The sequence below is a fragment of the Leucoraja erinacea genome, chromosome 25 (assembly GCF_028641065.1).
Source record: "Leucoraja erinacea ecotype New England chromosome 25, Leri_hhj_1, whole genome shotgun sequence".
Taxonomy (NCBI): domain Eukaryota; kingdom Metazoa; phylum Chordata; class Chondrichthyes; order Rajiformes; family Rajidae; genus Leucoraja; species Leucoraja erinaceus.
This window is the reverse complement of record NC_073401.1, coordinates 20,298,148-20,310,853: the sequence shown is the minus strand read 5'-3', so window position 1 is coordinate 20,310,853 and position 12,706 is coordinate 20,298,148. Positions and strand designations below refer to the sequence as shown.

At 40.6% G+C, this 12,706-nt stretch overlaps 1 protein-coding gene across 3 annotated transcripts in view; it reads left to right on the top strand.

Annotated features, from left to right (window-relative positions):
• cabin1 (calcineurin binding protein 1) overlaps nt 1-12,706 on the top strand; it is a 218,712-nt gene that overhangs the window by 49,344 nt on the left and 156,662 nt on the right. For all 3 annotated transcript variants that reach the window (XM_055655959.1, XM_055655957.1, XM_055655960.1), the window contains exons 21-25: nt 1,355-1,500; nt 3,316-3,577; nt 5,169-5,339; nt 7,590-7,679; nt 8,979-9,130. In XM_055655959.1, coding sequence (XP_055511934.1) covers nt 1,355-1,500; nt 3,316-3,577; nt 5,169-5,339; nt 7,590-7,679; nt 8,979-9,130 — 821 coding nt within the window. The remainder of the gene's footprint in view (nt 1-1,354; nt 1,501-3,315; nt 3,578-5,168; nt 5,340-7,589; nt 7,680-8,978; nt 9,131-12,706) is intronic.

Below are 12,706 nucleotides of genomic sequence, written 5' to 3'. Positions count from 1 at the left end.
TCAAAATCCGGCATGATGGCAAGATGACCGCTGATTATTTTAAACTACAGAGAATATAGATCTATTCTGCTGAATTTTCCCTCATCAGGCACTGCTGTCACCTTGGCAATTAGTGTAGCAAAGATTTACTCAATTGTCTCTTTGGCGGATACATTCCTCCTTAAACGAGGAACACAAAACTGTATGTAGTACTCCGCTTGCTGTTTAGCAAGGTATTCCTACTTTTGTATTTTAATATAATCCTTTAGTTATAAATGCATTTGCCATCACATGTTCTACCTTGTGTTCATTATGTGAAGAAATCCAGATCAGTCTGAATACCAGCATTCATTTGTCTCGTGTTTAAATGGGAAAAGAAGCTGCACGTGTGAAAAATCTGAAATGAGATAGAAAATACTGGAAATACTCAGCAGGTCACACTTTAATGTTTAAAGCCAAAAACACTTTGACAGAGCTGGGAGAGATGGGATTCAAATTAATTTTAAGTTGGCGAGAGGGTAGGAATGGGACAGAAAGATTTAAGCCTGAGCAATGCTGCTGGAAATCAGGGTGAACAATTATCATATTTTATTCATATTCTTTGAACATGCCCACTCAGTTACAAAATAGCAGAGGTGGAAAAAAGATACTTAACGTTTTCACATGGTTGGAGGCCAGATGTTGTGGTGGTGAAACCCCTGTAAAGATGTCCCATCAGAGTTGGTGACTGGTATCTACAGAGGCTTGAGACGGTGGATCAGGAGCTCAGCTATTTCCCATCTAATGTACTAGTTATGCTTATTGAGGGATAAATATGCAGAAGGAGGAGCTTATATATTGTGAAACCTGTGAAGTCACATCCTTTACTAGAGACCGTTATTTGGAAGAGATGAGGAAAGTGTGAAATAACTGTTTACAAAGAACAGTACAGCACAGTACCAGTCCCTTTGACCCACAATGCCTATGCCTAACATAGTGCCACAATACTGCTAAATCACACCTGCCTGAACATGATCCAAATCCTTCAATTACCTGCATAACCATGTACCTGTCTTTAAAGCTTATCGAAAACATTGTTGTGTCTGTCTCCACCACCACTCCTGGCAGCGCATCTCAGGCATTTACCACCCTGTTTAAACAAATCTTGCCTGCACATTTCCTTTAAACTTTGCCCCTCTCGCCTTTCAGCTGTGCCCTCTAGTCTTTGCTGTAATTTAGCTACAATAATTGGGTAACAGCTACGTTACAGACCTTCTCTAAACATTTTCATTTCAACTTTATTTGGGTCGATTAAAATGGGTTTCTAGTGAATATCTTTTTTTCAAAGCAAATGTTACAGATTTAAATCTGATGATGTAAATCTTTTTTGTCTTAGGTGCCAACACTTCCTGAAGGAACTGATTCTGTGCTTCCTGTTGTTAATGAGTTGTATTACCTCTTGGCTGATTATCATTTCAAGAACAAAGAACAGGCGAAAGCTATTAAATTCTACATGCATGACATCTGTGTCTCCCCAGGCAGGTAGGAATTACAAGTTGTCGTGAAATCAAGAAAATCAATTGTGGTAGTATTTTGGGATTTCATATTTTGCAATGACTAGAATGTGCTCTTCGTGATTGTACACCCTTTACCCTTTTTCCTGCATTAGTATTAAGATGTCTTAGCTTGTATGGTTCAGTTGTTGTAGTTTACTGATTGCGAACGCCTGCAATAATATCTGCATGTGACTTGCTTCTGAAAGCTCTGCAACCTTCTGCACTATTACTAATCAGATTTTACCTTCTCAGCCGTCTTGCTTAGGGTTAATTGTATATTTAAAAATTAAAGAATGCAGCTGTAGGGTCCACTGATCTTAGTAGTTGTTACTTCTTCCCTACTTATGTTGTTTATTTCTTTGTGCATTGTAATTCTGATGTGACCTGAATCAAGTATGTTGGACAAAGTCTGCCCTATTTCTACTGTCGTTAACGCATGGATAAGGCTTTAAATGTTGCCAGTTAATCTTTTGATGCAGTTGCTTTGAGTTGCTAGTTAAAACTGCAGCAATTGATTGAACTGTTTGACATGGGTAATTCTTGACAATATTAAAAAAGCAGGAACAAAGAGCTCATTTAAATGTGGATTATAGCTGGTGGAGTTGTAACCTCTCTAATTTGTTCAGCTACTTGTGTATTTGCAAAACACTGTAAATGCCCCAGGCAGGTCCAATATTGCACCTTCCTTTACCTTCAGAATTCAGAGACAGCAGTTTAGTTTAGAGGTACAGCATGGAAGCAGGCCCTATGGCCCACTGAGTCCACACCGACCATTGATCACCCTCTCATAGAAACATAGAAATTAGGTGCAGGAGTAGGCCATTCGGCCCTTCGAGCCTGCACCGCCATTCAATATGATCATGGCTGATCATCCAACTCAGTATCCCGTACCTGCCTTCTTTCCATACCCTCTGATCCCCTTAGCCACAAGGGCCACATCTAACTCCCTCTTAAATATAGCCAATGAACTGGCCTCGACTACCCTCTGTGGCAGAGAGTTCCAGATATTCACCACTCTCTGTGTGAAAAAAGTTCTTCTCATCTCAGTTTTAAAGGATTTCCCCCTTATCCTTAAGCTGTGGCCCCTTGTCCTGGACTTCCCCAACATCGGGAGCAATCTTCCTGCATCTAGCCTGTCCAACCCCTTAAGAATTTTGTAAGTTTCTATAAGATCCCCTCTCAGTCTCCTAAATTTTAGAGAGTATAAACCAAGTCTATCCAGTCTTTCTTCATAAGACAGTCCTGACATCCCAGGAATCAGTCTGGTAAACCTTCTCTGCACTCCCCCTATGGCAAGAATGTCCTTCCTCAGATTTGGAGACTAAAACTGTACGCAATACTCCAGGTGTGGTCTCACCAAGACCCTGTACAACTGCAGTAGAACCTCCCTGCTCCTATACTCAAATCCTTACACTCTCACACTAGTATCCCACTTCTCATCTACTCCTTACACATTGGGGGGCAATTTACAGAGGGCCAATTAACCGCACGTCTTTGGGATGTGGTAGGAAACCAGTGCACTTGGAGGAATCTCATGCAGTCACAGGGAGAATGAGCAAAGTTCCCACAGACAGTGTCCAAGGTCAGAATCAAATCTGGATCTCTGGCACTGTGAGGTAGGGGCTCTACTAGCTGCTCCACTGTGCTGCCCAACTGGGAAGAAAATGTAGCAATAAAATAAACTTCCAGCAGCTGCAATCTCTTTTCTCCTAGTTAGATTCTTGAAAACTGGTCAAGCATACCGCAGATATGTTTTATTTGTAGATTCATCTTTCTAATATTTTAAATTTCTGTTATGTAGGTTTGATTCATGGGCTGGCATGGCTCTTGCCCGAGCCAGTCGTATCCAGGACAAGTTGAATTCAAATGAGTTAAAGAGTGATGGGCCTATCTGGAAACACTCGGTTGCTGTTCTGAACTGCTTTAAACGAGCACTTGAGATAGATCATTCTAACCTCTCGCTCTGGATTGAATATGGATCCATGTCTTATGCACTGCACTCATTTGCTTCACGCCAGTTAAAACAGCGAAAAATGGAGTTGCCATCAGAAGTTGTACAACAGGTGTGTTTCTAAAGGTCACAGTACTAGTTCACATCATCAACGGCAGGTTTAATGGTTTGGGAGAATTTTGGGTCGGAGATTTTCTATGTAAATTACTGCTAGCTTAAGTATTACAACATAGATTGTGTCTATAATTACGGCTATCTGTACATTTTGCTTCTTAATATCCTTACTTTCTCTGCAATTCAGCAACTTTTAGATATTTTGTATGTATTTAATTCATTAGACCTGCCATAGTTCTATATCAACTGCTCAACGAACTCCTCTTTAGTTTACAACAGCACTCAAGGAACACCATACATTTGGAATCCTCGGACAAATCATTGCAAAACCATGTTGCTTCTGAACACAATATATTGTCCATGTGAAGGTATATCTCACTGCCCATGATGCCTAGTTAAATGGAGCCTATTAAGGACAAAAATGAAAACTTGCCTGTGAATGCTGAAGCAGTGGTTAATTGACACCTCCACCTCTTGTTTCTTCAATATCTATTTCGCCCATGCTCTCATCATTTGCCTCAACATCCATGCCTCTCTGATTATTTTCTCTGAATTATACATATTTTAACCATCTCCTGAAAAATCCGATTAGCATGAGAGATGGCTATTCACATCCACCTCCTAATATTATCCCTGGTTAGCTGGTCCTAAGGTCATGGTCCATAGACTGTACTGTAATACATCCACAGTTTCTTCAAGTGAATTTATGGATGTTCCTCCGGACCCTGCCAGCAGTTCGTCTGCCTTTGGGTCTCGAACTTCCTATTCCCATGAGTTCTACCTTTACACATGCTCAGCAGGTCAGGTATCACCTGTTAAGAGAAAAACTATATTAGTATTTAAGATTTACAAATTTGAAGACAGGGGAGGGAAAAATGCTGACCCTACTCCTACAAAGGCTACTTTATTCTTGCCATTTCTGGAGTGTGTGCAGATTGCCAAAAAAAGTTGCATTCCGAAAAAGCTCATGGCATGATATGCAACGTTGCATTGTAAAAGTATTGGAATTTCTTCATCTCAGGGAGTAATGGTAAATTAATTTTGTTTAAAATCTACTAGGTTATCATCTTTAACACTAATTTTAAACCAGTATATTGAACTACAAATTCCAATATCTGCAGACTTGTGCCTGTAGGATATTAAACTTCCTTTTCAATTTTTCTTTTTGTTTGCTGTTTTCATGTATGAATGAATGAATAAGTTTATTGGCCAAGTATTCACGTACAAGGAATTTGCCTTGGTGCTCCGCCTGCAAATGACAACAGGACATACAGTGACAGTTAGGAATGACACATAAAACATTAAACATTAATAATAAAACATTATTGATTAAACATGTGAATTAAATAAAATACCAGAGCAAAAGGAGGCTCCAGAATTTTGATTATTGAGTAGAGCTACTACTTATGGACAAAAGCTGTTTTTATGTCTGGCTGTGGCAGCTTTGACAGTCCAGGTCTCCTTCCAGAGGGAAGTGATGTACATCATCCTGTGGCTGAGGGGACGGGTTGGTGATCACAGCCAATGCTGAGTGGTCACTGAAACAATCTAAACATTGTGACATTCACTGTCTTTGTTGTGCACCACAGATGGAAGAAAGAAGAGACAGCATGCTTGAGACGGCCAAGCAATGTTTCTTATCAGCAACACGTTGTGAAGGTGATGGCGATGAGGAGGAGTGGCTCATTCATTACATGTTGGGTAAAATAGCAGAAAAGCAGAAACAACCGCCAAAGGAATACTTGGAACATTACAAGCAGGTCAGAATTAATCTTGGATTCCAGTCAATTTTCAATATTCCAAGATTTCTGTAATTCAGCGTGATTGAGAGTGAAACAAAAGAGATGGAGGAGTTGCACTGCTAATCAGGGAGACTGTCATTGCAACATTCAGAGACTACATACTGGAGGGTTTGTCCGCTGAAGCAATATGGGAAGAGCTTAGAAATAAGCACTCTAATAGGATTTTATCATAGGCCTCCCAAAAGCAAGTGCAGATAAAGGAACAGATATGTAAACAGATTACCGAAAGATGCCTGAGCAACAGGGTTGTCGTGGTGGGTGGCTTTAACTTCCTTGACTAGGACTCGCTCAGTGCCATAGGTTGAGGAAAATAAATTTGTACATGTTTGTATATTCAAGAGTCAAGTGTTTTATTATTATATTGTCCCAGATAGAACAATGAAATTCTTACTTGCTGCAGCACAACAGAATATGTAAACATAGTACGCCTAACAATATGATAATCAAGAGAAAAAAAAGTTCTGTGTGTGTGTGTGTGTGTGTGTGCACACACACACACACACACACACACACACACACACACACACACACACACACACACACACACACACACACACACACACACACACACACATAAATATATATTGAAATTGTTCTCTTGTGTCATAAAAAGTGTTTTGAAAACATTATATAATCTTGAGCATAGGTTCATACTCTACCTGTGCAGAGGCACAGTCTACCATTTAACAAAGAAAGACACAAAGTACTGGAGTAACAGCAGGTCAGGCAACATCTCTGGAGAACATGGAGAAGTGATGTTTCAGATCGGGACCCTTCTTCAGACTGGTGGTAATGGGGGGGGGGGGGGGGGGGGGGGGGGGGGGGGGAGGTTGGTTTGGAATGTGGGAGTCGACCGGAGATGCAGAGAAAGCCAAGCAGTCACAGTGAGAACGTGCAAATGCAATACAGACAGGACACGTAGTCAGGATTGAACCTGGATCTCCGGTGCTGTAAGGCAGCAACTCTACCACTGTGCTACTTTGCCACCCTTTTCTCTTTTTCTAAGATTTTATTGAACCTTTACCAATTTTTATTTAGCCACAAATCCTCAATGGTTGTGCGAAACAGTTTACGGTAACTTGTGGGTTTTTTCCTTCTAATCAAAACCAGGTACAAAGTTTGAACATCTATCACACTATCTTCTTCTATCAATTACAAGTTCAAACGTGGTGTCAGAAGCTTGATCAAATAATTTAAGCTGCCATTCTTTATGTTTGCTTATTATTATCACCACATGTATTGGGTTATAGTGAAAGCTTTGTTTTGCATGTGATCTAATCAAATCAGTTATGCTGTACCTAGATAGAATCTAGCCAAACTCTAGTGCAATAGGTAGAGGAAAAGAAAAGATACAGAATGCACTATATAGTTCTCAGCTTTATAGAGCAACAGTTCCAGAGTCTGAAATCCAGTGTAGCAATGAAATCTTGCTGTGCTGTCAAAGACGTATTCAGATAAAATGTTAAACAAAGGTTAATTTTGCCTTTGTGCATTCTTAAAAATCTATTAGAGTGATACAGTGTGGAAATAGGCCATTCAGCCCAACCTACCCACACCGGTCAACATGTACCAGCTGCACTAGTCCAATCTGCCAGCATTTGGTCCACATCCCTCCAAATTTGTTCTATCCATGTACTTGTCGAACTGCTTCCTAAATGTTGGCATAGTCCCTGCCTCAACTACCTCCTCTGGCTGCTTGTTCTGTACATCCACTACCCTTTGTGTGAAAAAGTTACCCCTCAGATTCCTATAAAATCTTTACCCCATTCACCTTAAACCTGTCCTCTGATCCTCGACTCGCATAGTCTGGGCAAGAGACTCCGTGCATCTACCCGATCTATTCCTCTCATGATCTTATTCACCTCTATAAGATCACCCATATCTTCCTGCGCTCCAAGGAATAGAGTCCCAGCCACTTCTGCCTATAGCCCAGACCCTCTAGTCCTGGCAACATCCTATTAGCATGAGACAAATAAGTGTTGGTGACATCTCTCGGATGTCCTGGATGTCCATTCTTCAGTTAACACTTGTCAAATATTATTGATTGCTTCTTCAGTAAAGCCTAGCTATGTCAAAATTTGATGCCAAAAAAACAAGATTACACTTTCAAACGGGTTTCATTTTATTTCAATAGAGAACTGCTGAGTTAATTAATAGTGTTGTGTAAATGTATCTTTTTTTTAAATCCCAAGTGCTATGTTTTGTCAGGCAGCACATAATCTACATGAAGATGCAGCCCATTACCCACGGAAGATCCATTACCACAATCCACCAGAACTGGCAATGGAGGCTTTGGAGGTACTGAATCAAGAATAGGCAAACTAGGATCAAAGTGCTTGAGTATATTATGTGATTTCTAGTAATTAATTCGCTATATAAAACTTTGAGCTTTTGGAAGATAACATTAGATGTAAAACAGTCTGAATGTGGTTTAACTGCAGAAATAAGCAAATTAATATTTGCTAGCTGTCGATTGTAGGATTTTTTTTTTCCATTTCTTTCAATATAAACTTATCTATAAGATATTCAACGCTGCGCCCGCTGAGTTTCTCCAGCATTTTTGTATACCTTATAAGATATTCAAGATCTGTGTTACAATCGAGCATTAGGTGCTCAGACCCCAGGGAAAACCTTTGCCTGTATTTATTTTTTGTTACATCACCAATCAAAAATTATGGAGTAAAGCATGGTATGAAAGGATATTAAAAGCATTAATTATGCAAGAATTCGGTAAATTCAAATACAGTGATTTCTGGTAGAAGTATTAGTTCCATTTCATTACCTCACATTTCTGCTTCACTTTGTATTTTCTCAGGATTTAGGATTTTTTACTTTTGTTCTGTTGCCTTTATATTATTGATTGCTCACTTTTACTATTTCAACAATTCCACTTTGTTGAAAAGAAACCACACTGGTATTAATTTGAAGCTTAGAGCAAAGGAAAGACTACAAATGTCAACTTTTTTTTTGTGGTCTATTGGTTATAAATTGCAGTCTTTATTACAGATTAAAAGCCAGTTTGAAACTTTTTTCCCAGGTGGGCCTTATAACGAGGAGCCAGATTTTTAACACTTGGCATTTATCCTATAAATCACGTGTGGAATTACTGCAGTGTCTCGTTTATACAACTTTCTTTAGAGAGGTTGACCTGTAGCCTTCATTCTTCCAACACACGGCATATCTACTAATAAGTAACAACGAATCATGTTATCTTTTTTGCAATATATATGTTCTTCCAAACTCAGAATTCTTCCCTGAGAGAAACTGGTGTAAATAGACTTTGAGTGTAAAACATACAAGCATTGCAAACAGCTTGAATTGATGGGTTACTGCTTGCATCCCTCAGTCCTGGCCAGACGTCTCATCATAACATGGGTGTCACTTTATGACGTGATCTGATTTGCAATATAAACGTATAAAATTCCTTACTTTTACGATTTTACACCTCTAGAAATAGAAAAGTGACTAATGCAATGTAATCCATGAGATACTTGAATAATTATTGCTGGATATCACTACATGAGAATATCTGTGAAGATTAATGATAGTTTAAAATGCCAGAATTAACTGTTCATATAACTATATGATGATGTTCAGGTCTACTTCAGACTTCATGCCTCAATCCTCAAACTACTGGAGAAGGATGAAGTAACTCTGGACTGCGAGATGCTCTTCAGCTACATCAAAGAAGCAGCACACGGACCTTTTGCCAGAGGTGAAGAGAAGAATACATTTAAAGTCAATGAGAAGTAAGTGCCATTAAATAAAGAGGACTTTAATGATAAGATATTCCTTTACAATTAGATGTACTATCTTCCGGTGTGGTTTTCTTTGGAAGTAGACTAAAACCTTTCCCTTTTACATACTATTTGAAAGTGAATCCTTTGTGTAGTAAAATATTGGGCTAATAAACATTTGTGAATAGCTTTGTCATCTATGATTCAAAAGTAATTGTAAATGAGGACAGCACCATTGCACAGAATTTCTCCTTATCAGCAGGATATGCACACAATGCTGTACGATTAGCAATTTAACAAGGGAGAAAAGGGAAGAGCAGGTGGTAACTGCCCCTTGTTAGAGAGCGGCGACTTGGGGCAAGAGAGGTGGGTTAGACCAGTGCTTCTTAAACAATTTCAGTGCCATTCACCCATGAGTCTTCATCACAACATTTCATTCACTCTTGACTAAATGTTCTTGTTTTTTGGATAATTTTCATCTTATTCTCCCTTATGTATAATTTTATATATAATTAATTTTGTCACATGAGCAAAAAACATAAATTAAATCATGTAAGTGTTTATTTTATTCAATTTTTTGAACATCTTAAAAATATGTAAAGTAAACTGGGAGTGAAAAGAAAAAAGTTTAATAGTAAGATTAAACGAGTACTTACCAGTACGAAGTTTGATCTGTATTTTATGAGGAGTTACGATGAGGGATTACGTGAAGAACCCACCCAGCGCGCAGGCGCGGCATACTTCCAAGCAGCGGTGTGGAATCACAGATAGACACTAGTTGAAGTAAAGATAGTAAAGACCAACGAGACATTAGTCCGAATTTGATCTATATAATGAGGGTGGGAGCGGAGGGCACGTAATCCCTCATCGTAACTCCTCATAAAATACAGATCAAACTTCGTACTGGTAAGTACTCGTTTAATCTTACTATTTTACTTCGGAGTCACGTGAGTGACTACGTGAAGACTTCAAAGGTCTGTGATTTCAAACCGTGTAACAGTTATATCACTCACTGCCGAAAGATCATCGAGGGAGGAAGTGGTAGCTAAAGACCAACAAGTTTGTTTAGTTATAAAAGAAATGTTTATTAACTATAACAAAAAGTAGCTCCCATGGGCTTTAAATCATAACTTTGCGGTTTCTAAAATGGTATCCGCAAAGACGTCCTGTTCCATCAGCGGTTTTCTGTAAAATCGTTGGAATGTCGATTCCCTTGACCATCCCGCTGCTCTGAGGATGTGGTCTAGGGGAACCTGCATCCTATCCGCCGCTGAGGTGGACGCTGCCCTGGTTGAATGGGATTTAAAAACATTTGTGTTAATCCCTGCCATGCTGAGGACCTGTTTCAACCATCTGGATAATGTCTGGCTGGTAACCCGTCCAAAAGGCTTTCTGTGGCTAACCCATAAGGCTTTCTCTCTCCCTCTAAGCGTTTGGGTTGTGTCTAGATAATGATGAAGGTGGGTCACCACACACAGCCTAGGTTCTGGAGGGTAAGCCCGGAAGATCAACGGGGAGTTTGATGTACCTGGTCTACTTTGTTTTACCAACCCCGGCATGGTGAAAGTAATGGTATCTGGGGTGGTCACCATGTAGTTCAGATTTAGCTGATGGAGCGACTGAACCCTTTGAGCTGAGACAAGCGCCATGAGCATGAGGGTCTTATAAGTGGACTGTTCCAGGCTCAGGGATCCCACCGGAGGCCAACCTCGAAGGTGTGTCAGAACTACACTCACATCCCACATGTGGGTGTATCTAGGTGTAGGGGGTTTGGTATTAAAGATCCCCTTAAGGAGTCTGATGACCAGAGGGTGGGATCCCACACTATGCTGTTCTATCGGCATGAGGTATGCGGATAGTGCGCTCCGAGCCGTATTGATGGCACTGTAGCTCATCTTGAGATCATGGTGCAGGTGGGCCAGGAACTCCAGCACATCCGAGATCGAAGCCGTCTTGTAGGATGTCCCTGCGTCCAGACAGTACTGTTCCCATTTCCTGATGAAGGTCAGGTACTGTTTCTTGGTGGAAACTCGCAGGGATGCCGACATGGTGGTGATTGTTCTGTCTGATAACCCCAATCCCCGGTAAGGCCTGTTCAAAATCTGGAAACCAGGAGTTTCAATTTTTGGTGGCATGGATGGCTAATGCCAGTTACCGGGTGAGTCAATAATTGGGGGTGGTGTTGAAGGACCATTGGTGTCTCTACCACCATGTCGTGGAACATTGGGAACCATGGTTGGGTAGGCCAGTCGGGCACGACCAGAATGCCAGAGGCTGAGTCTGCCTGAATTTTCTGGAGTACCCGACTGATGAGGCAGAAGGGAGGGAAAGCATAGAAAAAGAAATTTCCCCAATCCAGCGTGAAGGCATCTACCGCTGCTGCCTCTGGGTCTGGTTCCCAAGCCACATACATGGGTAGTTGGTGATTTAACCTAGACGCAAACAAATCTATATCTGGCGTACCATATTGCTTGACAATTTTAGCAAATAATTTTGGGTCCAACATCCATTCGATGTTGTCGTTGAATTTTCGTGACCTGGTGTCCGCCACTAAATTTAGCTTGCCTGGTAAATAGGCAGCTGATAGCCAAATATGTCTCTCGACACACCATTGCCAGATTATAGCAGTTAATTTGTCGCATGATACTGATTTAATGCCACCCATGTGCTGGATATAAGATACTGCCGTAGTGTTGTCGATCATGATTCTGACATGCACGTGCCGCATATCAGATGCATATGCTTTTAGCCCATAAAAGGCGGCGAGCATTTCCAAAAAGTTAATGCCCAGTGATTGTAGTAGCGATGCCTCTGAGTTAGTCCATCTGCCACCTGTGCTGTCTATGGAGTTAGTAGCTCCCCAGCCTAAAGCACTGGCATCCGTTGCAATGGTTATGTTAGGATTGGTTACGGCGATAGGACTGTGACTGTGCCAAATATTGTCAACCCACCACTGAAGTTCTGATTTGGCTTCAGCGGGTAAATCCATTTTGCGATCATAATGCCCCCTATGAAGGCGTAATGCATGAGTCCTTGCTCTTTGTAGATTTTGATAATGCAAGGGCCCATGTTGGGCAGCCGGAAATGCTGCTACTATAGAGCCAATAACTCTGGCTACATGCCGTATTCTAGGTTGCGGTGTAGCAATTAAATGGCTACAAGCTTCAATGAGTGAAACTGTTTTGTCTCTGGGCAGAGTGACAGTCATGTGAATCGTGTCAATAGTGAAGCCTAGGTAATCCATGTTAGTAGTAGGCTCCAATATTGATTTATCTGGGTGAAGGATAAAACCCAAAGTTTCAAGGAGTTGTTTAGTGGCTAACACTCCTGCGACAGCTTGTTCCCGTGTTCTTCCTAATATGAGAACATCGTCCAGATAGGCCACAACTAAATGTTTTAGTTCTCTCAATTTCTTCATGGCCACTTTAAGAATTTTCGTAAATAGTCTGGGAGCTGTCGTTAAACCATTGGGCAAAGCTCGGTACTGCCATAGCTGGCCCCTCCAGATAAATTTCAGATATTTAAAGTAATCTTTATGAATGGGTACCAAATAGTAAGCATCTTTGATATCTATGCTTGCCATGTAGT